This window comes from Eutrigla gurnardus, assembly GCF_963514095.1.
Source record: "Eutrigla gurnardus genome assembly, chromosome: 3".
NCBI lineage: Eukaryota > Metazoa > Chordata > Actinopteri > Perciformes > Triglidae > Eutrigla > Eutrigla gurnardus.
The window spans coordinates 25267416-25293436 of NC_139917.1; the positions used below are offsets into that span (position 1 = coordinate 25267416).

The following is a 26021-nucleotide window of genomic DNA, read 5'->3' on the forward strand; positions in this document are numbered from 1 at the left end:
CTGGTTGTTTTGATCATATGGACTTTTTTTTTTTTTTTTTACAATTCAAAACAAGCGTGTCACGCTGGTGAGTAACGACGTGCGAACCGGAGGAGGAGTTGGAGTGAAGATGACGCGGGCAGGGCGTGTGCCACTGGGTCTCCGGTGCGACATCTGGAGCGCAATCACGCTCTTCTCCAGCGCCAGTAATAAGACGACTGGACATCGACCGATGAGATAAGGGGGGGGAAAAGAAAACGCTTCGTAAGAACAAGTGAAATGCAAAAATGTGATCTTGGCTTGTTGCTCCGCTGGATAGGAGAGAGTCCGCTGGCAATACGCAGACGACAGACTTCATGACGGCGCTCCCGGTGATCCTCGTCCAGCCCACATGCCCCGGAGACCAGCGCTCGGTGAGCTGCGTGTGTGTGCGCGCGCGCGGCGTGTGTGTGTGTGTGATAACCAACCTGTAAACTTCACGTCAGGTTTGGACTACAAAGTACACGCTTTCATTAAAGAGCACAGAAAAGTGGCAAAGTTAACAGCGGCAGGAAGTAATGGTTGCGTAATGTTCGGAGGTGTGTCACCGTGCCGCGGTCCACGTGCGTCCACGGGTCGGGGTTCGGATGCTTTGGGTGAACCGTGCAACCAAAATGACTGTGTGTTAATTTGGTTGAAACCAAACGGGGCACCAGCTCTCCGTCACCGGCTTAGTTTCACTTTCAGTTGGCGACTACGTGATCTGTTTGTAGAAGCTCCTCCCCCTTTTTGCGCTACAGCTGTCAGAGAAGAGGAGGCACGAGCACATACGGTAATTATTAATTAGTGAGTAAAGCTGTTGAATAAATGTAGTGGAGCAAAAAGTAAATATCTCCAATATGCAGTATAAAATAGCCTAAACTAAAATATTCATATTTTATTTAAAGGTTGAGTAGGTGATTCTATTCAGAAACACTTTCTGTTATGTTACTTGAGATCTTCATAAGGAGAACAGGGTTTGTTGTCACATTCATTATATGTCAGCAACAGAATCAAATGTTGGTATGGAAATGTTGGATCAGAGCTCACCTTCATAGTCTTCTTTGGAGTAAGACAGAACTTCAGGTGAGAGGACTTTTTGTGTTTTTCTTGTCAAATTGTAAATATTCAGCGAGGTTTTACACAATGAGTTTATAACAAAACACTCGTTACCCTTAAAAAGTGTGAGGGGAAACTAAATTCCAGGTTGGGGTTGGTCGTCACATGTGAAGTCAAGCTGTATCCTCACTGAGAAGGAGAGAACAGAGCAGCCAGCCAGAAAAAAAGGGCAACAAAATCACGTTGTTGACCCAGTGCATCCCGGCCTAGACCAGCTGCCAAGCCTACTGCACCCCAGTGGACTCCAGCCCAAAGAGACAGGAGGAGGAGTCTTCATCAGATAAAGAGGATAGTGTTTGTTTTAGTTTGTATGGAAACGTTCTCCGACAGGTTCAGGGGAGGTATGGGAGAAGTGTTGGATGTGGAACCAGTTCTCCCTACATTTGCCATCACTGTAAGTCAGATAGTGAAAGTGTGTAGTTGAGTCGGCTATTATTGTTCAGCCTATTTATTTGTTCTTTCATTGTTACACAGCCTGGCCTTAAAACGTGTTTCCTGTCTTGTTCCTTGCTCGTTTTGTGTTAAGATGCACTGTTATGTAGGCCTTTTTGTCAAGTTTAACTTCCAAACTTAGTTCTGCCTTCTTTTTAAGATTTTTCCCATTAAGATAACATCGTGACAAACAACCCCATAGTGGGTGACAACATCCCCGTTATGGACAATGTGTAAGGGTGTCTTTTACTTCTTTGTTAAATTAAGTTGTAAATGAGAGGGATAAACATTTAAAGCTTGAGCTTCAATGTAATGAAGGAATGACTATTGTGGATGGAGATGATGAACAACAGTAAAAAAGTGTGCCAACCAACCCCGTTCTCCACGACCGATAGCAATGAATACATTCAATTATCTGACATAAAATAATAAATGGCAGGACTGTGAAAACCCCGTCCAATCAAAAAAGCCAGGCCGGAGAACTGGGGGGACTTTTTCGGTTTGGTGATGCGTTCATGTGTTTTCCAAATGACCCACTCCACCTTTAAGTACACAGTACTTGAGTAAATGTACTTCCAGCACCGACTTTGTTATTGAATCAATAGTGATGCTTCAAAGCAGCAGTCTTTACGATTCCCTCCATACACGTTTGAAGATATTTATACTGTTTGTTACTGTTCGCACCCACAAGAAGTTACTGGACTCCAGAAGTCTCCTTCTCGTCCCCTCAGCGTTTGTGCATCGGAGGTTTTCAAGGTTTAACATCAGGCGTAGTTGCACTCTGAGTGAACCACGGCTGGCCTCCCAATTTGCACAAACATCATTCCGTGAACTCAAACCTCCAAGTTATGTGACGATAAATATTTAAATTCTTCTTGTTACTTTTATTTGTATTCAAAATTGCACCAAATTACTAAAAGCAACAAGTCTTACTATGCAGAGTTATACAGATGTTATTGTTGGATTATAGTTAACACACTCATCAAGTTTTGAGAACCATATGAAAAAAGCTTATGTCCAGAGTCTGACTCTATAAGTGTCTTTTGAAATTAACAATATTTGCATATCTTTGGTTTAAAATTTTACTGAATGAGCGAGAAGAAGTTTTTTTTTTTTGCGTAGAATCAACTGAAAAAAATATTATTCTAAGCAGAGTAAATTATTTGTCTAGAGGGGATCTTTAATTTACACAGTTTTTACTATTTTCTGACATTCTACAAACTAAATTACTTGATTAATTGAAGCATGTAATCAATGATGAAAATAATTGTAACATTTTGTAAAGTATTTTAAGTACTGATTCAACATCTTCTCTCAAGTAAAAGTGAAATATTGCTGCTGTTTGTTTTCAACGCTAACTGAATCTCACGTTATTTTAATAATAAGCAAACAAATCAATCAATAATTAAAAAATATTGAATGAAACAAATATGAAAGTGTAAGGAGTAGAAACTACAGATATGTGTTTTTAAATGTAGGAAGTAAAAGTAAAAAGTTGTCAGAAAAGTAAATACGCAAGTTAAGTAAGGATACGGGAAAATTCTACTTCAGTAAAGTATTTGTACTTTGAACTTTTAATTCCACGAATGAATCATCCTGCATTAGGCGTTCCTTTATTGCGTGTGTGTGTGTGTGTGTGTGTGTAAATATATATCTAATATGAATGTTAGTTTTAGTATAAAGGGTTTAAATCACAGATAAAGGAATAAGATACTCATGCACCATAAACCTTTACAAGAAACTCTCTTTCCATCAATCCTGCACCAGTAAAGTTTGGCAGCTGATAAGAGGGCACTGCCATACATACTCCATGATAACAACTTTCCATTTGTATCCTCTAATATTATATCCGACCACAATGAGCACTAAGTGATTATCACTCTGTAATCAGAGCCTCATATGCTCCGAACATGATGATGATCAGTTTGTCCATCGATTCTTTTCACTGCTCCCCGATCCAAACTCTCCCTCACTCATTCTGTGGTGACTCCATCTGCTGCCTGGACCCTAAATCAGAACCTATCACAGTTTCAACGCCCGCAGCCTGTAGCCGGTCTTTCCTATCATATATTCCTCACATACACACTGCACATTTACTGGAATTGATTACATTTTTATTGACAAATTGGTCCCGGAGGCTCGCTCCCGTGAACATCAAAGCATTGTCATATCTGACCACTTAGATTAGATTTATAGTTTCCAACTGCAGTGAACTCCCGAATAAATCTCTCTGTTTCTTGAAATAATTACCCCCCCCCTAGATGTCAGAGCAGTATGGGAGGACTTTAAAACTCTGTCTATGTGGTCAGGTCACTTCCTTTGTGGCTAATATTATATATTTCTAAACGTTGTTAAAGGAACACCTTTTAAACATAAAACAAACTCTTCTCTAACAACTGTATAAACAGGGAGAATGGGGGGTCTCCATAGACCAAAACACCATTAATGCTTATTTTGATTAATCTTCCTCTAATCTGTACAAATCTGTTTCTGCACCAAAGGTCAAGGAGGACTTTCTCAGCAACCGTAACGTTCTCTCTTCCTCCACAGATGTGAGGGCTGGAAGGAGCTCATAGACCCAGATTCCCTTCAGTCTTTAATAAAAGGTTTCCTGCCTTACTCCCCATTTGAGGTACATGTCCGCTCTGATTCTCTGCAGGAAGGGACACTGTCCCCATCTTTCAACCAAGCATGCGTCCTCCATCTGGTTGAAAAAGATACATGAAAGGTGTCTCTACAGACCGAAACATAACAGGCGCATGGCTCTTCCTAATTTCCCGGCATTGCAACCCTTGTTTTCGGCTCTCTTCTAGCATGTTGTGCAATTTTACTCAAGTGGAAGGAAGTTGCAACAACAGCAACCACTCTCTGATCCCAAATAATCAAAAGTATGCCAAAAAACTAACTTAAGTAACAAGAGTAGATGTGATTAGTTACGTTCAATCTTGAAAATGATCACAAATAGATGCAAAATTACTACAGAGAGACACAAGTTGCACACAAACAAAAAAAAGAAACCGAAAGTGATCACGAGGAGTCCATAGTACAACCACAAAAGCAAAACCAGAATGGGGATGCAAAATGCTCACAAAGAGATGCAAAATGACCACAAAGAATTGCAAAACAACCCCAAATAGAGTCAGAAACAAACCACGAAGAGGTGCAATAAACGACATCAAATCAAAAAATGCATGGAGACGTGAATTCAACCATATTGATAACTGTCAAATCCAAGTTGTTAAATAAAGCAGCATTGCGATTAAGTTGATCTGTCAAACCAGTTTTTCTTCTCTCGTTCCATTCAAGCGTGGTGAAAGCTCCCTGGTTCATGACATACTATGTGTCCTTGTGTTATTTCCAGAAAGGCGTCCCGTTCCAGTCCACCTGCAACCTGTGCCGAGAGAGCCACAAAACTCAGGTCTGGCTTTGTTTCTTAGTTCTGAGGTAGGCATATACAGTGTGTGACTCGTTTGTCTAAATTATGGCTTATCAAACTTACAAATGACAGAGGAAATGTGTTTGAAATCAATAATGCAGCTGCAAAAAAACACACGAAACAAATACAACAGATATCAGAAGTCAGATATGCTACATAAATATTACAATATTAAAAAAATGATGATTAGAGTTAATCTAAATTGAAAACACATCATGTAAAGTTCTGTCATTAGATCTGTTTGAAAAAGTCATTTTCTTTCCCACCCCAAAAAAAGAGCTTGCATAACTTGATATCACTCATCCATAAAAGTAAAAATGGCTTTTGAAAAGTTTTCCTCGTAGAGAATCATTTTGGATCCAAAGCTGTCGCATAACTTTGAAGGGCTGGTTTTCATGTAATTGCAGAACCAGCACAGCGGCAGAAAGGCAACAAGCCTACAAATGAATAGACAGTTGTGTATCTGCAAGATACAACTCGTAGCTCAGTAAGTAGCACAAAGTAACAGTTGGTCAGTAACATATACAGCGCTCTTTCAACACGCGTCTTCCTCTGTTGGAAGGACTCAAAGCATCACAAAGACACGGCCTTCATTCTTCGTATATCAGCATCTCTTCTCTCTCTTAAAGCTTCCTGAGTGCATGTACGTGTGCTGCCCCCGGGCCTGGCACGCTACATCTACAGAACTGCCTGAAGTCTGAAAGACTGAAAAATGCCATTGAGGTGAGAGAAGGTATCAAATAAAATAACATTTTTGTTTGTTTATCTTTTACCATTCATTCATCATTTTTACCAGATAAAGAAACCATCATATTTATATGTTCTTTGATACTTTGCTTACCGTTACCTGTGGTGCATCCTTTTTTCTTTATGTTTGTTTGATTCAGAACTGTTTTGGTCTTTTCAGAGATCCGATGCGATGCTGTACGCTCCGTCCACGTACGGTGTTGAAGTAAGTTGTAACAGCAGCTTCACTTTTTGAGTTAGTTTGCAGGAAGATGAGGAGATCATGTCACATGTTGAATGTCATCCAGTTTAAGTTGAGACCTGGTGACGAGATGGTGATGCTTTTAATACAGCGCCACCATCTGGTGGTGTGTGTAATACGTTCCCATCAGCCTAAACTTGGAGTTTCATTCTAATTAGCGAATGTTAGTGTGCTTACACACTAAATTAAGACGTTGCACATGGTAAACATGGTAAACATGGTACCCATCGGCATGCTGATGTTAGCATCGAGGTCACCAGTGTGACTTGGTACGACCTCACAGAGCTGATACTCTTACACAATATGTGTACTACCTCAACATACTTTTGTATGAATAAACAATATGCATCATTGATTAGCACATCTGAGTCTCCTTGCCCTTTGGAAATGCGTAACCATGGTAACCGGGGCCCACCTCATGTGCGCAAACAAAGACTTGTTGTGGAATTTGGGAAGCATGTGTGTTCTTGTTTCTTACCGTTAATGTGATAAATGTGTAACTGTATGGGTCCACACTGAGGCATGTCTCCCTCTCCTAGAGGGAGTGTAAAACCACGTTGCTCAAATGTTACATGCTGGAGTTGATGATGGTCATCAATGAAGAAGAAATTATGGACTCGAAAGCCAATTGCATCTTTGATTTCAATGACACGCTGCCTGCATATTACGCTGTAAGTCCTGTTGACTAAATCCTCCCCGGTACGTCTGTACTTACTTTTTAAACGCTCTTTAACTTTGAATCTGTCATTCTCACACAACCGCCGTGGTTATGTGTAAAAACAAAACTATTTAGCAAATAAGGCTATGGCTAAACACATATCATTACACAAATATTATGTGCCATATTAGCATATTTTTTCATTAAAAAAAAAGTATTTTATTAATGTCTAAAAATGTGTTTTATTGTGTCTCTTTTGAATTTTAGGTTGGCTGTCCACCATGTGAAGCATTCGCACTTAAAAATATCACAGTATTCCTGGAAAGTCTAAATAACCTCTTGCAAGAAATGAATAGTGATAGGATGTAATATGATGTAAATACTGTATAAGCTACAAATGTGCATTTCTATATATTTGTAAAGACTGTTGGCTGCTTTTATTTTTGTAAATATCACACTGTGACTGCATGTCATTCTAACAAACTCCATTATCTTCAAAACAGTTGCTACTAATTAATATCACAACTATATGTCTTTGTTTTTAAAAAAATATTTTGTTTTGTTTGATATTCTGTGTTTTAAGGGCATTCAGACTGCATTAAAACAATGCAAGCAGCTGTTTTTGTAAATCATATATGATACCGAAAGGAAATATAATGCATGTCACACAGTAACCAAATATGTTTTTTTGGATGCCTTTATTGGCCAACGTAGCATCAATTGCATTGTGTGTATCTTTGTGGTAAACAGTCTGAGTGCATTTCCTTCCTCATAAAACACTTCAAACATCAGTGGTGGTTTGTTTCACTGCCTTTGTGAACACATTACTGTATTTCTGGATACGTTTCCATCACCAACTGTCTTTTTTAGCAGAATAGCATGAAGCAGATGTCTAGAAGTGGGACATGTGTCCTATGTCTCAAAACGGTGGAAAAAGTCCACAAGAACGACGAAATAAAAGGTACCAGAACCGGCTTCTCCATCGTCATGGTGACAATGTGCCTTGCAAAGGATGTTTTCACTTGTTGTAGCAGGAAAAGCACAAACGTCTTAAGAACAATGGTGCTGTTTACTCTTTGAGAGACCAAACCGATGAGTCATGGCACAACGCTGATAAAAGATTAAGGTTGTAAATTTGTTTTACCGGAATACGGTGAAGCCGGTTCAGCTGACTCAGTCACATGATTGACAGTGAACGTGGCAGAAGTTTGCTGTAACAAGTTTGCTGCAGACAGAAGACCTGCATTTGAACTCTTTTATTCTAGAAGTTCTGCTGCCGGTCCGCTGAAGAGCAGTCGGATTCGTTGGTTACGGCTTCGGGCTTGGAGCCGGTCCGTTTCAGGTCATTTAAAAATAGTTTTCTCTTTCTCCTTGTGACTCTGCCAAGCATGTGCATGTGCAGCAACGAGATAGAGACAGAACGCTCTCAATGCATTGCACTGACCTGCAGAGATAACAGTCAGAACTGTAGGAGTGAAGAAGGAGTCTTCCAGCCATCCATACCTGTCCAGCGTGGATGGAAGGAATTCCTGATCCAGAGACGAGACAAGGATCCGCTGCAAGATGAAATACTCCACTAAAGGGAGGCTTGTTACAACATAGTAATCTGCCTGTGTTGTCATTCAGAAGATATTTTTTCGCTGCGACCCTGGCTCGACAGTGGAATCCAGATGTACTGCTGTGTATTGAAGCCGACAGAATCTGCCACCGTTTAAAGAGAACAGTCGATAAATAAATAAATCAGTATTCAGTTAAGTAGTGTGTAAATTGTTTGAGATTCAAGGGTTTTAATTCAACATTTTAAAGGTTATTTTTATTTTATGCAGACCAAAAATAATCTCACCTCTTTGACGGAACAGAAGGACTAAATCATGACTCAGTTAACTGTAGAGGTCAATTGAAATGACTCATTCCTGATTGTACAAACACAGACATCCATGTGAACACATTATTTAAATTTTATTTCAAATATACAATTGTAAATGTCCAATGTATAACACAAGTACATTTCAAACATGCATTTAACTCAAAGGTATTATCTGACAATATAAAATAACTTTCGAATACAAAAATAAATAATTAAAATTGATATACAGCATTCAGAATCAGAAATGCTCCAATGTCCCCATATCCTAACTTCCACCTGTTCTGTGGAACATGTGTTCTCACGGGGGGGGGCTGTACCTTGAGATATAAAAACATGGGAATAAAAGCTCCAGTGCAACCATCAAGATAATGGGTCGAGTTAGGAAACAAAGGTTACAACACACACTAATTATTACAAAGGAATGAAAATATGTTTGCAACAGTCAAAAACAACAAAGGCAATGTTTGAATGTGTGATGTCAAGGGAAGTTACAGGACACTTGTTTGGGAGCTGCAGAAGTGGATGAAACCCTGTGAAGCAGGACACGCGTTGAGTTGTGAAAGTTGCACGTCAAGCATGGAAAAGTCATCACATCCTAAAAATAGTTTGTTTGCACAACAGTGTGGAGAGCAGTATTTGTCCATTAAAACCACTAAGGGACTGTTCGTTTCCTTTATTTTAAGACCCACCGGAGGGATTTTCAGACTTTTGATCACTTTATGCATAATCCCCCCCGGTGATATCATTTATATTAACATGACCCTGCAATATGACCCCCCCCCCGGGACATTTATCAACTCAATATGACAGAACATCGTGTGATGAACATCTGCTCCAGTCGCAAAAACTCGCCGACTGTGCGAATATGTGACTTAATAGACGTATAATATGACTGCCGTCATAAGAGCAGTCATATTATTTTCTTCCAATGGTCCATTCCATAAATACAGAACGGTTCCTTACCAAAACATTGCGGAGAACAGTATTTATACATCAAAATCACTGTAGTGTAGGTGTTTATTTTTGTCCGTGGGAACTTGAAGGTCCGCTGACTGACCTTTCCTTTTAAAGCTTTTAACTGAATGGAGCTCCGAGGCCATCACCTTGGAAACGGCTCACAACAAGGTAGTAAGTGGACCTTTACGTTGTAACACACACATTTAATTTCAGTTCGAGGTGAAATCTACATGCACATAAAAGCAGGTAAGAAGTGAAGGATTAAGTCAAAAAAAGGTTCATTAACAGAGTGTACAGCCACATGGAGACCATCTACAAACCACAGTTTGACAGCACAGCTGCACCGTTTATCACTGCTGAGACCACAAACAATAAACAAGGCAACAATGGAAAGTGCATTCATCTTACAGATTATATGAGGGAATGAAACAAAGAACACACACACACACACACACACACACACACACACACACACACACACACACACACACACACACACACATAAAAAAAGCAACCCAAACCTAAACAACCATCAGCAAAATATAAAATCCAGCAAACTCCTTTTGGTATCAACATGTTCACCATCATTTACAGGCTTTTAAGAGTCAACTTTGCCGTAAGACCCGTCCGGAGGTCGGTAGCACTTGGGAAAGGCCATCAGCTGCAACATGTTGAAGGCATATTTCCTGCATCTAATGTTCTTTTGCACGTTCTCAATCCGACATCCTTCTCTGGTGATCAAATAAAGAGGGCCGACGAGGAATGAAGGGGGAGAAAAGAAAGGAAAGCAAAAAAAAAGGAAACACAAATGAGTTTTGACAGACAAAAAAAAATAATGGAAAAAATAAATGCTTGCCTCTAAACAAGATGACTCCCCAAAATACTATTTTTTCTTCTTTCTGATGTATTTATTTGGTTCTAAATGGAACGGTTTATGGTACAATAATGCAACACCTGTAACCTATAGAAGTGTAGCCGACATCAGAATGAAGAGTTAGAAGATGATGCCAGCAAGGACACTGGAAGTAGGTTTATTTTCAGTTGATTTGGGTTAAAATTAGGGAAATTCATGCAAATTTCAGCGGCACGGTGGAGTAGCGGTTAGCACTGCGTGTCCGGGTGTCCCTGCCCTCGCCAGCTGGGATCGGCTGCAACCTCTGGAAATATATCTCTGTCTTTCCAACAGCGTCACAACTGGAGTCACCAAACTTTCCAGGCTGAGTTTGAAGATGACTGTTGAAGGCGTCAAAAGTAACGGGGTAGGAACGTACCACTTTATGCCCCTGGTCCGGTGTTAAAGTCCTCGTTAAACTTTCCAACCAATCTGCAATTCTGATGAAATATGTCAGATATTTAATCATTTACGGTCTTTGGTCCCCTGGTTCCTTTAAGCCTAATACTTCAGAGGATTACGTGAGAGAAGCATCGAAACATTTCATATTTAAAAATGTTCTCATTTAGATTTTAAAAATAGTAATCCTGTGAATTGCAAAAACTACCCTTCAGCCAAGACATTTAAAGATGTCTGCCAATGCTTCACACGTATATCAAAGATTATGTTAACTATCCTGTGTGGCCGTAGCGTTTTTATTGATGACGACTTCATTTTAAAGCATTAGACCAGCCTACAGGAGTAAAATGTCCGTATTTAATTGTTTCCACATTTGTTTACTCATGTTGATGGTTGTCAAAGGAAGGTATGTGAAAGGCTGCCAAGAGCTCCCCGGATAAACAGAGCACACCATGATAAGTAATGTTGTTGTGACTGAGATGTTAAGAGTTGGATAGAGACGTGGAGAGAGTGCTCGCCCCTGAAACAGCAGCTTCAGTGAGCTGGAGAGAGAGAGAAGATCTGATGGTCAGCATAGCACGTATTGTTTGGAGTAAGATACATGAATTAGCTATAATAATATAAATATAACAAAAGTGGTAAAGTCCTCCTCGGCCGTCTTGGTGATGTATTTACACGTTCACTGTATTGCAGGAAATGATGAACAGACTTGTCGAACACAAAGCAATCCATTTGTAAAATCATGTCCAGATGTGAAGACTTCTACTGTTTCACCCTCCTCAGCAATGTAAGCCTTGATGAAACGTGACTCATCGGTCTGACATGCAGCTTCTGTTAGTTCAACAGGACGCCGCTGGCAATATCCAACATGATAAAAACAAGAAAAGATCCCACTAACTTCTTTTGTTTGTGCATCCAAATGGAGTGTTACTGCTGTTAAGCTCACACGATAATGATTATTATTATCATTATTATGATGAAGATGGGCACTGTAGTTTATTTTGAATCAATCACACATACATCATCCTGGAAGCCAAATGCGTATCAATCCGCAGCTGAAAGCAGTCCCTAAAAACAGCGCTGTTTATTGCAGTTTGAGTAACATTAAAAAAAAACAAACAACAACTACAGTGCCCAGTTTTGAGCCCCTTTTTAAACATCACATACTGTAGGAATTAATGGGTTGGGTAAGACAGATGCCTGAGAGTCAATATTAATGTTATCTATATTGAATTTGAGTTAGTGTGACACTAGACTTAGGAAAGTCTGTTCTTGTCAGATATTAAGGACTAACTCAGTTTGTCACAAAAGATTCCTGGCAAATCAAGAAAGAGAACAAGTGGTTATTTTTCTTAAAGGGGCCGTATTATGAAAAACTCTGGTCTCTACACCTCTAAACTGGTCCTTTCTGAGCCCGTCAACTCCCAGGATGAGGAAAACAAGCAACTCCTGCATGGTCTCTGCAGCCCGAACCCGGTAAAACGGTGCTCCTACGGGCTGTTCAGATTCAGCTCCTTTTGTTACGTAACGAAAGAAGTCATTTGCATAGGCCGAACTCCTCTGTGCGATGATAGGCGACATCCGAAAGGGGGGCGTTTCACAACAGAGGAGATGATAGGAGAGCCAGCCCGACAGCGCGGACGGAGAGTCGACAGCGCGGACGGAGAGCCGACAGCCAGACGGAGAGTCGACAGCGAGGACGGAGAGGCGACAGCCAGACGGAGAGTCGACAGCGCGGACGGAGAGCCGACAGCCAGACGGAGAGTCGACAGCGAGGACGGAGAGGCGACAGCCAGACGGAGAGTCGACAGCGAGGACGGAGAGGCGACAGCCAGACGGAGAGCCGACAGCGAGGACGGAGAGGCGACAGCCAGACGGAGAGTCGACAGCCAGACGGAGAGTCGACAGCGAGGACGGAGAGGCGGCAGCCAGACGGAGAGTCGACAGCGTGGACGGAGAGCCGACAGCGCGGACGGAGAGCCGACAGCGCGGACGGAGAGCCGACAGCGAGGACGGAGAGCCGACAGCGCGGACGGAGAGCCGACAGCGAGGACGGAGAGCCGACAGCGCGGACGGAGAGCCGACAGCGCGGACGGAGAGCCGACAGCGAGGACGGAGAGCCGACAGCGAGGACGGAGAGCCGACAGCGCGGACGGAGAGCCGACAGCGAGGACGGAGAGCCGACAGCGAGGACGGAGAGCCGACAGCGCGGACGGAGAGCCGACAGCGAGGACGGAGAGCCGACAGCCAGACGGAGAGCCGACAGCGAGGACGGAGAGCCGATAGCGCGGACGGAGAGCCGGACCGACAGCGGACGGAGAGCGCGGACCGACAGCGTGCACGTAGAGCGTGGATATGCAATGCATATCAAAAACAGTGTTGTTGGACCTCTGACAGCTGTGTGAAATTGATGAAAAACAGTATAATATGGGATCTTTAATACCATCGGATTTAAATCTACCCCCGAGGTCGACATTAAACCACTCACTAATTACTCTTTTTACGTGAAAGCCAGTGAAATCTCACTCCCGCCACGAAGAGAAGAAAGCCAGCAAACACAGAAGGAAGGAGTGAGTAGAAGATGGCATTGTCAGCAATTTATTGATATTTTGCAAGCAGAAAAACAAGACTTAAAATGAGCCACACAACCAGTAAGTGCGAGCTAACAAGCAGCAGGGCAATGGGGTAAAAGTGGCGCGACGCTGGTTTGTTCTCTATCAGGGCGCCGGCCTCAGGGTCCTCCCACTGCCCAACGTCTCCCTGGGTCAGCCGACTGCAGGCGCCCCCGTCAGAGTGAAAGAAGAACGGACAGAGACAGATCAGAAACCTGCAGGGTTAGTACAGTCCAGGTGCACTCTGAGCCTTCTACAGATTGATCACTAAAGACCCCATAAAGCCTCCGACAGAAAGCCACAGACAAGCAGGCGGCGAGAGAGTCACATGTTGGGTCACATGATGAAATGAGGAGGCATGCAGTTCCATGCAGACGTTACAGTGGAGGCTTCATGTCCAATGTCATCCGGCTGACATGCATTCACTCAAAGAGCGGGAGAATGGTTGTTTATGCTTAACAAGTTCTTTTGTTTTCCTTCTGGAAAGCGCTTCACTTCATTCACACTCTGTTCACGACGGACTCATTCACACAGAAAACATCACTATCAAAGTGTGAAGCCGCCTTCCAAAGAGATGATAAGAGATGACGATCGTTACCTTTGGAAGTTAACCTGTGTGGTTAATGCAGCGAGGACAAGACAGACACATGAAGCCACACACCTGACAGCTAAATGTACAAACCAGCGGGTTATGTAAACGACACACTTAGCACAGTAAAAAAACGCTGTTCAAACACTCGTTTATACTGCCGATGGGCCGACGACGGAACGGATACGAGATCAAAAAGGAAAATCTCAGCTTCCTCTGACTTCAACAAGCACAGATGACGTTAGATAGCATTGTCAACCAGACAGGTGTGACCCGACAAACCCAACCGACGACACTTCCAATCACGACGAGAAGTGTTTCCAGTAACACGCAGCTGATCTTCAGGTTTGACACGCAACAAAAATGTGTGAGCCTTGAGAACAAGATTTTCTTCCAGGAGCAATGACCTTCCACTAATTATCCTCTCCCACGTCACCTCAGTCCAACAATAAATGTGTTAAACACTTCTCCTCCTCCTCTTCTAAAGACCAAGAGATCTAGGTATTTAGGTTTAATTACACAGCGCTGCCTTAGCCGTAGATAGTGGTGCAAGAATTCAAGCCAAATTAAATCGTCACTGTTCAGAGGAGAGTCAACACAGAGGGTTAAAGAGGACCTTTTCATTGTGCGTGGAGGACTTAACCCCAGATCACAGGAGTCGACTTCCACAGCTGGAACGCAGCTTCCTTTTATCCTTTTACTGTCCATCGTCCTCGCCCCCCGAAGCATGCAGAGCAAATACAAAGCTACATCTCAGAAGTATAATGTGTTACTGTAGATTCAAACAGCAGCTCAGCTGTTTGAATGCAGCACCTGCAGTTCCACGGGGTTGTGTTCATCCCCTACGGGAGCTGGATGGAATGCGTTCAAGTTCTTCAGTGACAATAAAAGTCGGCACATGAATGAGGAGCAACATTTTTGTGCAACACGGTTCTTGTTCTTCCTCACATTAACCCACAGCCCAGGGCTAATTTCATGCTTGCCAGCTTATATAATAATGATAATAATAAATGTGTTTTTTAAAGGTTAGATCAATGCACCAGTGGATCTACGGTATGCATTGTACTGTACACGAGGAGATCTGATGCACTTATCACACAAGTTTAAAGTTTGTGATCATTCTAAATAGCAAACCAGCTGTAAAGAATTCTATAAATGCACCTCAGTTGTCTTTTTATTTATGTATCAACTATTTGGTTGGGTGAAAACTTATGGATTGAGTGTATTTATTGACCGTTTCTAGTCCAATAACCCTATGACAACAGATGATATGCTTGCTGTGCAGGCTAACATGCATGTATGAGTTATGATAAGCTTATTTAAAGCAGCAATATTTCCTGGTTGATTAAGAATTTCTATTCGGCAGAAAAACAATGGAACTGTGCTGCAAGTTTAGCAGACTGTTTGTTGCAACATGAGCTTCTGGTGTTCAGAACTGTGTGTGCATGTTTACAACATTGTAATATACTGTTCTTAGCGGGGGAATGTCGCCAGACACACTCAGTATTACTGCACAGGTCATCACCAGCACTTCACCGACGGCCTTAAAATAGATCTAAAGTCCGAACTTATCAGATTTAGACAGATGCAGATAGAGGTATTCACCCTGCTGGCACACACAAACATGAAAGGCAGCAGCGTCCCTGCAGCCATGATGGGAACATGCACGGCTGCCTTTAAATGTGTGAAGGAAGGCGGCGATGGAGGAGGGAGCACATGATGATGTTTACACTGGCGCATGGAAGGGTGACGGGTGGAGAACATGTGGGTGCACGTTATTAATCACGTGTCTGTTTAAGGATTACAGAATGCAAGTGCTAAATCTTCACCATATTGGCTAAAGGGTCAGTTCACAAAAATGTTTCATGTTTTCTAGCCGTGCTGGCAGCTCAATACAATGGAGGTGGATGGCATGTTATCTGTGCTCCCAGAAACACATCCTTTATCCAGCTGCACGGCTACAAACAACCGAATCAAAGCAGAGAACTATGTTTTTATGTCCTCTGGATGACTGACCCTTTAAATGCAGCACGTTTGGAAACGATAACTTGCACCCACAGTAAGTTTTACACCGCCTGTGATCAAGGTCTTACCTCCGCATACAGTCCAGAGCGCGGATGAAGAAATCCTTGCTGAGCTGGTGTTCATCACGCAGGAGGGCACACTGCTCTAATGTGACAGACATGGATGTCCGGTCTTTGGCACTTTTACAGCTGGTAAACCTGATGCCATTTAACCTTCGGCAGATCTGCAGGGAAACGGAAAGAAAAACATGCGTCTTTAATGCAAACGGTCAATAATAGTGACTCATCTTTGCCTTGTTTTACATCTTAACGCTGCCTTAAAATCAGATTACTCAAACAACACCAGATGACATTGAGGGCAACTCCAAACATTCTTGATGGCTCCTTCTCAGCCATATTAACGGCATGCTGATATGGATGGCAATAACTGAAATGTCACAAACGGACCCCAGCGACCATCTAGGACGACCATCTCTGGTCGTCCTTCTTTGACACAGTTTCCAGGACATGTGGCTGGAATATTATGCCCTCTCCCACATTGCTATTTTGGTATATTCTCAGCTCCAGATGACTCCGATGTCCCTGCTCACCCACAGAAGGCAATTTGCCTTTTCCTTGCTATTAGCCAGAAGCTTAATTATATTTAAATGGGAGACGTAAACCCCTTCATCACACAGTCAATGTGTCCGAGATGTGATGCAGAACATCAAAATCAGATGCACCCCAACGGCTCCATTAAGAGATTTTACAGAACCGGGACCCATTAGTAAACTGTGTTAATTGCCTACCTGGAACTATGAACTCAACCCTCTACTGGTTTTTGTTGCTGTTTTTTTCTTTTTTCTTTGTGAACTGTTTCAGATGCTGTTGTGTTTTGTGTCTTTAAATATAATTTATGAATCCGTACATAAACCTGGAGAAGTTAGCAACAACTATTTGGTGGATATTCATGATCCACAGAGGATGAACCCTAATAACGGGTGATCTAACGTTTCTAAATCAGGTCAAAACATTTAAATGTCAATACTTCCACATTTATGAGCGATGTACGTATATAAGTGTAAAAACTAATGACATTCTCAACAGCTTTCTGAGGATTTTGTGTCCATTAAGCTGCTGAAAATGGTAAATATGATTCCACGTGAACACCAGCACAGAGCCGCTAGCATGGCTGTACACTCTTTCTCTTGTTTTAACAGACTTCTGTGAATCACAAGCACTGTAAGAACATGTCATTGGCGGATAATGAATATCCGGTAAAAGTTCAGCGTCCGTACAGTCTCGTCTTTCAAAGTCAATCCATCACGCTCAGACAGCTGCTTTTTGTTCCCATTCAAGCCCATTAAATATCAACATGTCAAGAACTTAATCCTGGGTGTCTTAGTGTTTACAGCTCACAGGTACAAAGTCTGCAGGAAAGGAAGTTTATTATACGGTTCAGAGGAAAAGGTGCTTCTCTGCAAGGACTGAAAGTTAAAATAAAAACGCTGCTTACCGTTCCAGCAACCCACAGTATCTCCACGTTCTTCCTCTTCTTTGTGACTACATTCTGGCCCAGGGTTTCAAGTAATTCTTTGATGTCGGCGTGTGTCTGAAAACACGGTAGGCCTGTTCACAGAAAGTAGAAAAGAAGTGAGTTTTTGCTTCTTGTTCTTGTTCTGGTGAGAATAAAAGTTTGAGGACAGGCTGCTACTCCACAGACGATGTATGACTTGTTTGGTTAAGATACACATACATATTAAAACATTAAACGATTTGCCAACATGGGTTTGCCCACATTGTTGTTCTTCCCCAGCATTTTACAAAGATTTACAAAAGGTTTGCAAAAGAAATGAATTGTGAACTTACATTCTCGGGGCACCTTTTCACTTAATGATTTGTAATAGGCTTCCAACGTCTCAAAGTTCCTCTGGTTTATCCTTTCTTGTAGAGAGATATCGCCAAACCTGGGAGGACGACATAGAGAATAATGATTTGCATTTGAGGAAAAGTGAGTATAAATATACACGCTTTGCTAGAATGAAGAATAAAGAATAAGCCATGCACGACACTCGTCTTTTTTTAATGTGATAATGCTCAGTCCTCTCGGTACCTCTCTGCTATTGTTTGTTGTTCATTGATGCCCACGTTGAAGAGGACCGGGAACACTCGTAGAGGCTTGCCCTCCTTAATCTCCTCAGGCAAAGTCTGGAAAACCAGTCGTGGTAATGGCACTTCCACAGTGAAGTGGTCTCTGAATGCAGGGGGAGAGAAAAAAAAACAAATGGTAAAAAGGAAAACAGGAAGGTAAAAGCGAAAATCGTAATGCAACACCTTTCGCGCCGCTGCACAATTTGACAAGTTTGGAAAGTTTTTTCAATTTGACACCTGTGGCAGGCCTGAGCTAGCTGCACACAGAGAGCCTGATTGGTGTGTGTTCATGAGAGAGAGAGAGGGAGGGAGAGAGCGAGAGTGTAAGTGTATGAGAGAGATCGGCTTACAGATTGACATGCAGCAGGGTGGGGCGAGAGGAATGCATCTTCTTATCACACTCGGCCTAATGCACACAGTGACCAGCGCAAACTGAGTCTAGGTGGGGGGGGGATTCAAACTGCCGTGGCATGACAGCACATTTGTGACCCAAAGAATGCACACATTACTTGATTCACACACGGACTACAGTTCACCACAGTTCAAAAGTCTGAGCTATGTCCTCATTACCAGCTGTATAGAACAGCTGCGCTGCTTGGCGTATTATCGCCGCAGCATTTCTCCATTTTACGGGTCACTGGGGGTTTTCTTTGGCCCAAACAACTCAGACCATAATGCAACAAGCTTTTGTGATCATTTTCTTTATGTACAAACAAAATGCAGCAGCTATAAGGATTTACCTCCGAAGCGCCAGATAAATCACACATGCCTTATTGTTCATGTCTCTATACTGTGATGTGGGACGGGAAGTCTCGGCTGTGGAAATAATAAGGAGGGTTTCTGTCCGTGTGAGAGTCCAGAGGGAGAGATTCCAGAGGGCGGTACAATAAACAGACTCTTATCAAAGAGGAAATGGCTGCAGCTCCATTCAGTTAATGTTAGAAAGAAACCCTTGATGTAAGTTTTCTTTGGGAAGAACGATGGAATTAGCTTTGATATGATGGAGAATATAATAACAGTTTTGATGCATGACAGGTATCTGTTACCGGAAGGATATTACTTATTGATGTGCGATTAAAAAAGATGTTTTAGTCCTAATTACGTGATCCTTTTCACAGAATATTTAGAGGAAATTGCTTTTACATGTCACTAATTCTAAGAAATAAAAAATAAAAATGGAGCCCTAAAATAAAATGTTACTCTCAAATCTGAAAAGATGTTAATTTTAATGAAGTGCTTTTAATTTTAATGCTCGTCGAGAGACTGCACTAGTAGCTACTATAATCACAGCTGATCTGCTGCTATGCTATTACCACGACAGGACGAAGCACTCAGCAAACGAGCTGGTTAAACACATTCGAGTCAAGCAAAGCAAACAGGAGGAGAGGATGTCTCACCGTTGGCCGCTCACTAGAGGCTGGAGGTCACCGAGGTCATCTGTCTTGGCCTCTGTGATCTGGAACACGACTCTCTGCAGGTCTGAGATTCCAACCTCCATGTCCTCCAGCATCCCGATCTCTTCACCTTAAACAGGTCGACAAAACACGATTAGCATCGGTTTCATTCTCGCTCGTCACAGGTTTTTTTAGTTTTTCAAAATGAGGTGATTTCTGCTCAAATTTTAAAATGTCAAAGATTTAAAATAAATATAATTGTTAATACAGTATAGTTTATTATTGTGTGTTATTGGTTGTATAATAGGTGAGGCTACTATAAGCCTGGGTTGCACTGTCTCACTGTTTAGTCTCTTCTGTTTCTGTTTTTCATTTGATTGAAATAAATCAAGTCAATTCAAAAACTGCTCACATTTTATACCACATAGTTGTGATCATAAAAAAAAGGTCAGCTGCTACTTTTGTTGATCAATCCATTTCAATTCCCTGAAATATGAATTCTGGCAAACTGATATGATCTAGAACTTTGATCATGGTGCTGCAGGTAAAGAATTTGACTTGATAATAATCTATTAATCAAACTCCAGTCAACCTTCACCTGTTACATAAAACAAAAACATTATAAAAACACCCATATAAACGCTGCGGTGACTCATCACCTCGCTACATGTTGTGATTTGTTACAGCCTCACATTAACTCACCACATTACCCGCTAACCACTCTTTTAGGGGATTCATTTTCTAGAAAGCAGATAAAAGCTGTGTTGGTGGAGGTTTTGAAGCTACGCGTTCTGATTTTACTTGAGAAACTCACTGTAGGTGCTGAGCAGACTCTCAAATTGGGCCACCAGGCCGACCAGGTGGAGCTGCCTCAGGAAGCCTTGGTCCTTCATTCCTGCATACAGCCTCATGACAAAACCACAGGCTAAGGCTGCCAGCTGTAACACACACACACACACACGCACACACACACACACACACACACACACACACACACACACACACACACACACACACACACACACGCACGCACACACACACACACGCACGCACGCACACACACACACACACACACACACACACACACACACACACACACACACACACACACACACACACACACACACACACACACACACACACACTATTAAGCAATGTCTTCTGGAAGTTGCCCTCGCTACAAACTGAATGCACGCCAAGAAAGTTCAGAGTCTAAAACACTTCAGCTGCAATAGAAGGGTAAGGAGGTCAACAGCATGATAACGAGTATGTTATACAGTCAAATGAATGGACCTTGTTGGAGAAACAGAGAAATTAAAGTTTCTATCTTAAAAAAAAAACAGCACCAATACATCGCACTTTGAACCACGAAGCACGGACAATTAGATAATAAAGTGCTGATATTAAAAATGCCGTAGTACATTTGTCACGCTAGAATTGACAAAGTGAAAGAACGTTTGAGTGATTCATTTTCTCAGTGTTGCTACCTACTGCCTGACTGAACACCACGTCTCGCCTCTGCTGGAGGAGGAGGCCCTGTGGAATGCTACAGGCTGCCTCCTGCAGGAGCACAAAGGTCATGCCTCTCTTTGCCTTCTCCACCACCTCCATCACACACTCCTTTAACCTGGTCACCAGCGGACGCAGCTGCTCCCTCCAGTCGCCTGCAGAGGAGGACGAAGGGAAAAAGGGGAGGGGAGTGGACAGAGATGGGATGACAGTTAAAATTAGGCTGTGGATTAAAATATGTGTTGTCAGCCAGAAACGACACACGGCTCATCTGTGACGTGAAAACCGGTTGACTTACCGGAAAGAAAAACCGTAAATACAGATTTATAGGTCAAATGTTAACTTAAGAAAGCCTCATACACATACATAACATACATAACTTTAAAACCCGTGGTTTCATTATTTCTTCATTATAACAGCAAATGATTTGCCCGTGTCATTATACCACCTTTGTATCTCTGATTCAGTCAATATACTTCTTTCACTGAAGTGTGAAGTGTGTACTTAAGTTCAACACTTTTTAAACCATGCATGCGCAAACAAGGCTCCAGGCTGTGTGGGTAATAAAATACACATCAATGTGAAATATGTTATCAACAATCGCTCATCCAGTAAATAATATTATTGTCTGGAGAGCAGCACAAGGTGCACAAGCAGTACCACCAATCTGCTGCAGGCAAAACTCTGATGAATAAAATAAATAATTAAACAAAATAGGTTTTCTGAATCCATTTGTATGTTCTCATCACTCCGGCGCTATTTCAGTCATAATTCTACACTACATTACGTCCTTAATGAGCACATTGAATCATAATTGACGTGACAGCGTTTGCACCGTAATACATTTCAAGAATGAAACATCCAATGACGTGCTTGTTGGAAAAAGGTCGGCAGGCTGCAGATTTATCGACATGTATGTCCTGCTGCCGTCAATGACTCGGAGACGGAGGGTTTCATAGAGTAGAATGAATGTGTTTACAGAAGACACTGTAAGAATCGATTCATTTACTGCTCAATCCAGTCTACTTTAACGACGTTCATGCCTAAACCACAATAAACGTGATGATTTAAAGGCCTCTAAAATACCTTGTTTACATTTGAAGCATTATTCGGTTAATGTTGCGCACTTGATCCAAGTGTTTATTCAAGACATTGTCTGTTATTAAAAAGTACAAAGTCCTGCCAACTCACTCCCTACTGAGTCATCTGAACACTTGCCAGTTCGTTTTTTAAGACTCGGGTGCAACATGTACGGACTCGGATTGGTGGCCGGCTTCCTGTTTTTGTGTAAATTATTAGATGTCAGCATCACACCAATTTGTAAGGCAATTTGCATATTTTCCCACTGTACACACATATATGTATAGAGTTTATAAACAAATCAGAAGTAGTTGAGTTAATTAGTTGAGCTTTCCTTGTACACACCGACAACTGCAGAAGTGTCCCCTAAAGTACCCTTAATTAGGATGTACTACATACAAATCGTCATCATGAACTGATTAATTATTTATCTGAGATGTATCCACTTCTTCTGTGATTAGCTCACTGGGTGAGAACACTGTATCACACTCGAAGATGAAAATGGATTCATACGTCATACAGAATCTGAGAATACTTCATTTGGTCACACTACACACTCCAAATCTGCATAGAAACAGTAGGGAGGAATTGGGTCACAGCTATAGTGTGATTTCATGGCGACTTATATGCGTTTCCTCCATCCATCCAAAACAACTTCCCAAGGAAATCCTCTCCAGCCAACAGGGGGCAGTGTTGGTCCAGCAATGTGTAAAACTAGTTTCTCATTTCATTTGGTTTCAACTTCAACATATTGAAAAGTTGTTGGGGTGGTGGTGGGGGGGGGGGGTCAGTGCACACACACACACACACACACACACACACACACACAGTTGGATACCACCAATAATGTATAGCACATCAGCTTTGCCCTTGCCTTGTCAGAAAAATCATGTCTTATCTCATTCTGCAAATACCGCGTCTGGACAGAGAAAGGGAAACAGAACTCCAGCTGTCATCTCCTCGCCAGCCCACCTGTCCAAATATCAAAACCCCCACAACGTCTTCTCATCAGACGCCCAGGCTTCAACCCGTCTCAGGGAGGAGATAAAGCCTCTCTCATTATTTCGCCCATGTTTGTATTTAGACAAGCAGATGACCACATGCTCTGAGCCCGTTCAGCGTCTCAATAAAGGTTATGACGGATGGATACACGCACACGCACACGCACACGCACACACACACACACACACACACACACACACACACACACACACACACACACCCTCTCCTTGTCGCCTAGTCAGACTAATGCCGCCGCTCTGCGTGCCAGTTGGCAGCTCTAACAGGCTGGGCACTTGTCTGGATACAAGCTTGAGGCAGGATTTCATTGGACGTAAGGGAAGACTGGGCAGCTTGTGGTCAACAGTGAACGGCTCTGCATATCAAATATTGCTTTCATCCACTTCTCTGGCAACGATTAAAGTTTCTCTTTTGCTAATGCTTAAACAAGAGGGAGCCTAAAAGTTGATCCAGAGTCTCGTCTCACTCAGGCTGTAGATACGCTGAAAAAAGTGGCGGCTCAGCTAAAATAGCTAAAATTAGCTAAAACTCCCTGCATATTTTATATCAGTAATGAAGGATACGTTAAAGACAACTCTGCATTAAACTACATCAGATCTTTTACATTGAAGAATGATGTCATCGCTCAGTGCGAGTCTTTTTAAACACAGCAGGTTGGCTGCAGATATCTAAGAGCATAATTGAACAGCTTACAAAGACATTTAATACAAATGTGTGGAACAATCCTACACAAGCAGCTTGATGTGTCACCTGTTGTAGGATATTTTATTCTGCATTATTTAGACACAAGCTCCAAAAAGGTACGTAAAAAGGGAGCTAGGTTTTTCTGGAATAGGGAGGATGTTTATGTTGAAATAAAGATCTCATGAATTAAAAATGTAAACAACGATTATAAGGGATTATTTGCTAGTCCAGTATAAAAAACAGTATATTACGGCTTGGTGCCTTACAAAAGACAACCTGAGTTGTTCACCAAACAGCTGATGCTATCATTAATGGAAGCAACAAAACGTCCAAGCGTGCTACAATGTCGCTGCAGTGCTCAAGCACTCTGACGTTGTTGTGTCATTAAAGAGGACTGGGAGCTGGCTAACAGGAACAAATGATTGGTTGACGCTTCACAGCATCATCGGAGCGAGTTGAGCTCAACTTTGATTGGTATCAGTTTGGAGCTTCAAATCACCAACTTCCTTTTACAGCATAAACATGCCCACATTTAATAGAGGTTCCACTGATTGATGAGACAGTTGACAGTTATTTACCGGGGTTGTGTGAGGTGATGACATCAGCTAGCTGCTGCTCAGGGACCGGCTCCTGCTTGCCGTTGTCTTCCTCCTGGAGTTTATCCACCATGGCGATTACACAGTTGAGACATTTGGCCACGTTGGCCCAGACCCTGTCCTAGAAGAGCCCAACAGACAATCCACAGTCAGATGGGCCTCACTGAAAAGATCATTCTCACTCCGTCGGACATCGTGAAATTGAGGGGAAATTGTGCAACAAAAACAGAAACTGAAGCAGCTAAAACCATACAAATAATAACTCCCATATGTCTAAAAAAAAAAAAAGGTGTTTTCCTTTCCAGTCTAAACTGGCTTCATGTCCAAAAGGTCAGAAGGAAATAGCTGCCTGGATATTTTCAAATGACTTTCAAAGTGTTTCTATTGTTTCCAGCTCTCTCTCGTTTCCTGTACTTCAACTGTAAATGGATGAATAGATGCTTTCACTTTTGTGTGTGTGTGTGTGTGTGGGTGTACACATTTGACAATCCAATTGTATGTGTGAGTATATGTGTATTTTGGTCTTTTGTGCTTCAAAAGTCTGGTTTGAACACGATATATTCGCGTGGACTATTTTGAGCGATAATTAAGCATTTGGTGCAGGAATCATGTCGAACTCCTGCTGTCAGCGAGGCAGACTCCGTCCTCACGCAAACAAACCCACAGTCATACACACTTCAATGAAGAAGAAGAAGAAGCAGTGTGGCTTAAGATTCTACAGCAGGTTTGTGATGATGAAATTTAAACTCCTTTGAGAAAACTCTCATTCATTTTTTTTCAAGCAATTGGAATGAGTTGCCATAGAAATGGTTTATCTGCAATGATCTGTTTGTATCTTTGTAGCTCTAAAAAATCACAGCTTTCAAGGATTTCTGAATGACTCACCCATTCCTCCTCGTCGTACTCTTTGTGGTGCGGTATGGAGTCCTGGTGCTTCAGCGGCCCACCCTCTCCTCTAGTCGTGGTTTGTGATCCCTCCACATTATTACACACCGCTGTGCTGTCAGTGATTGATGTGGCCGGACTATGACCTGGAAGTCCCTGGACTGGGCTGGGACTCTGGTCGCTGCCCTGGTGGATGTGGCCTTGGTGTTGGCCTCCCTGCACCGGGGTTTGCTTCTGGTTCTTGGACACGTATCCTGGCCGCGCTGCGTGCAGCGCCAGCAGTGCACTCTTGACCAATTCATCCTTAAGTGTGTGAACGAATTGTTCTGTCTGTAGCAAAAAAAAAAAAAAAAGAGGGAGAAAGACAGATGGGAAAAAAGAAACGGTACTGAAGGTTATTGTGGGGAAAACACAACAAATTAATTGTATGTGCTGAAACAGCCAGCGAGTGAGTGAGAGAGATTGTCCCACTGGCGGGGTGAGCAGGTGGAGGAAAATCCCGGTGGAAGTCATCTTGAGAGCGGGTAACTATTTACAGAGGAAGTGTGGAGAAACAAGGAAAAATGATCACTCTCTTGCACCACAAAGAAGCTGTTCTCCATTACTGCAGCGCAGCCGGTGAGCAACAAGAACAGCAACACACAACAAACAATTCAATTACTCCTCCTCCAGCCTGCTCCTCCGAGGAGCGCACCTCCTTTGATCTCGAATCCAACAGCTACTGTAAGTTGATGATGATCCCGGTGCCGGGGT

General features: G+C 42.3%; 2 protein-coding genes across 10 annotated transcripts in view; one reads left to right on the top strand and one right to left on the bottom strand.

The window, feature by feature from the left end:
* Positions 1–125: 125 nt before the first annotated feature.
* On the top strand, positions 126–7421 carry LOC311010944 (interleukin-15-like). Of its 4 annotated transcripts, none has more exons than XM_084005595.1 (7): positions 126–392; positions 4910–4992; positions 5392–5471; positions 5614–5707; positions 5892–5936; positions 6512–6643; positions 6898–7421. In XM_084005595.1, the coding sequence occupies exons 1-7, from the start codon at positions 371–373 to the stop codon at positions 6997–6999; spliced, it is 558 nt and encodes a 185-aa protein (XP_083861721.1). In that variant the 5' UTR covers positions 126–370; the 3' UTR covers positions 7000–7421. The 4 variants fall into 4 exon arrangements, with proteins under 4 accessions (XP_083861721.1, XP_083861723.1, XP_083861720.1 ...); XM_084005597.1 differs by having other exon boundaries at positions 4910–4966; positions 6512–6671; XM_084005594.1 differs by having other exon boundaries at positions 4910–4966.
* Positions 7422–8570: 1149 nt separating this feature from the next.
* Positions 8571–26021, bottom strand: part of inpp4b (inositol polyphosphate-4-phosphatase type II B) — a gene marked incomplete at its 5' end in the record, with an annotated part of 112924 nt that continues 95473 nt past the window's right edge. For 4 of the 6 annotated variants that reach the window (XM_084005588.1, XM_084005591.1, XM_084005590.1 and 1 more), the window contains 10 exons: positions 13325–13518; positions 16040–16194; positions 17466–17578; positions 17819–17916; positions 18063–18203; positions 19498–19624; positions 20309–20432; positions 20986–21158; positions 24366–24504; positions 25269–25598. In XM_084005588.1, coding sequence (XP_083861714.1) covers positions 13344–13518; positions 16040–16194; positions 17466–17578; positions 17819–17916; positions 18063–18203; positions 19498–19624; positions 20309–20432; positions 20986–21158; positions 24366–24504; positions 25269–25598 — 1575 coding nt within the window. In that variant the 3' untranslated portion in view covers positions 13325–13343. Of the gene's footprint in view, positions 10186–13324; positions 13519–16039; positions 16195–17465; positions 17579–17818; positions 17917–18062; positions 18204–19497; positions 19625–20308; positions 20433–20985; positions 21159–24365; positions 24505–25268; positions 25599–26021 lie in introns of those variants that run through there. The other 2 variants (XM_084005589.1, XM_084005593.1) reach the window with 1 other exon arrangement.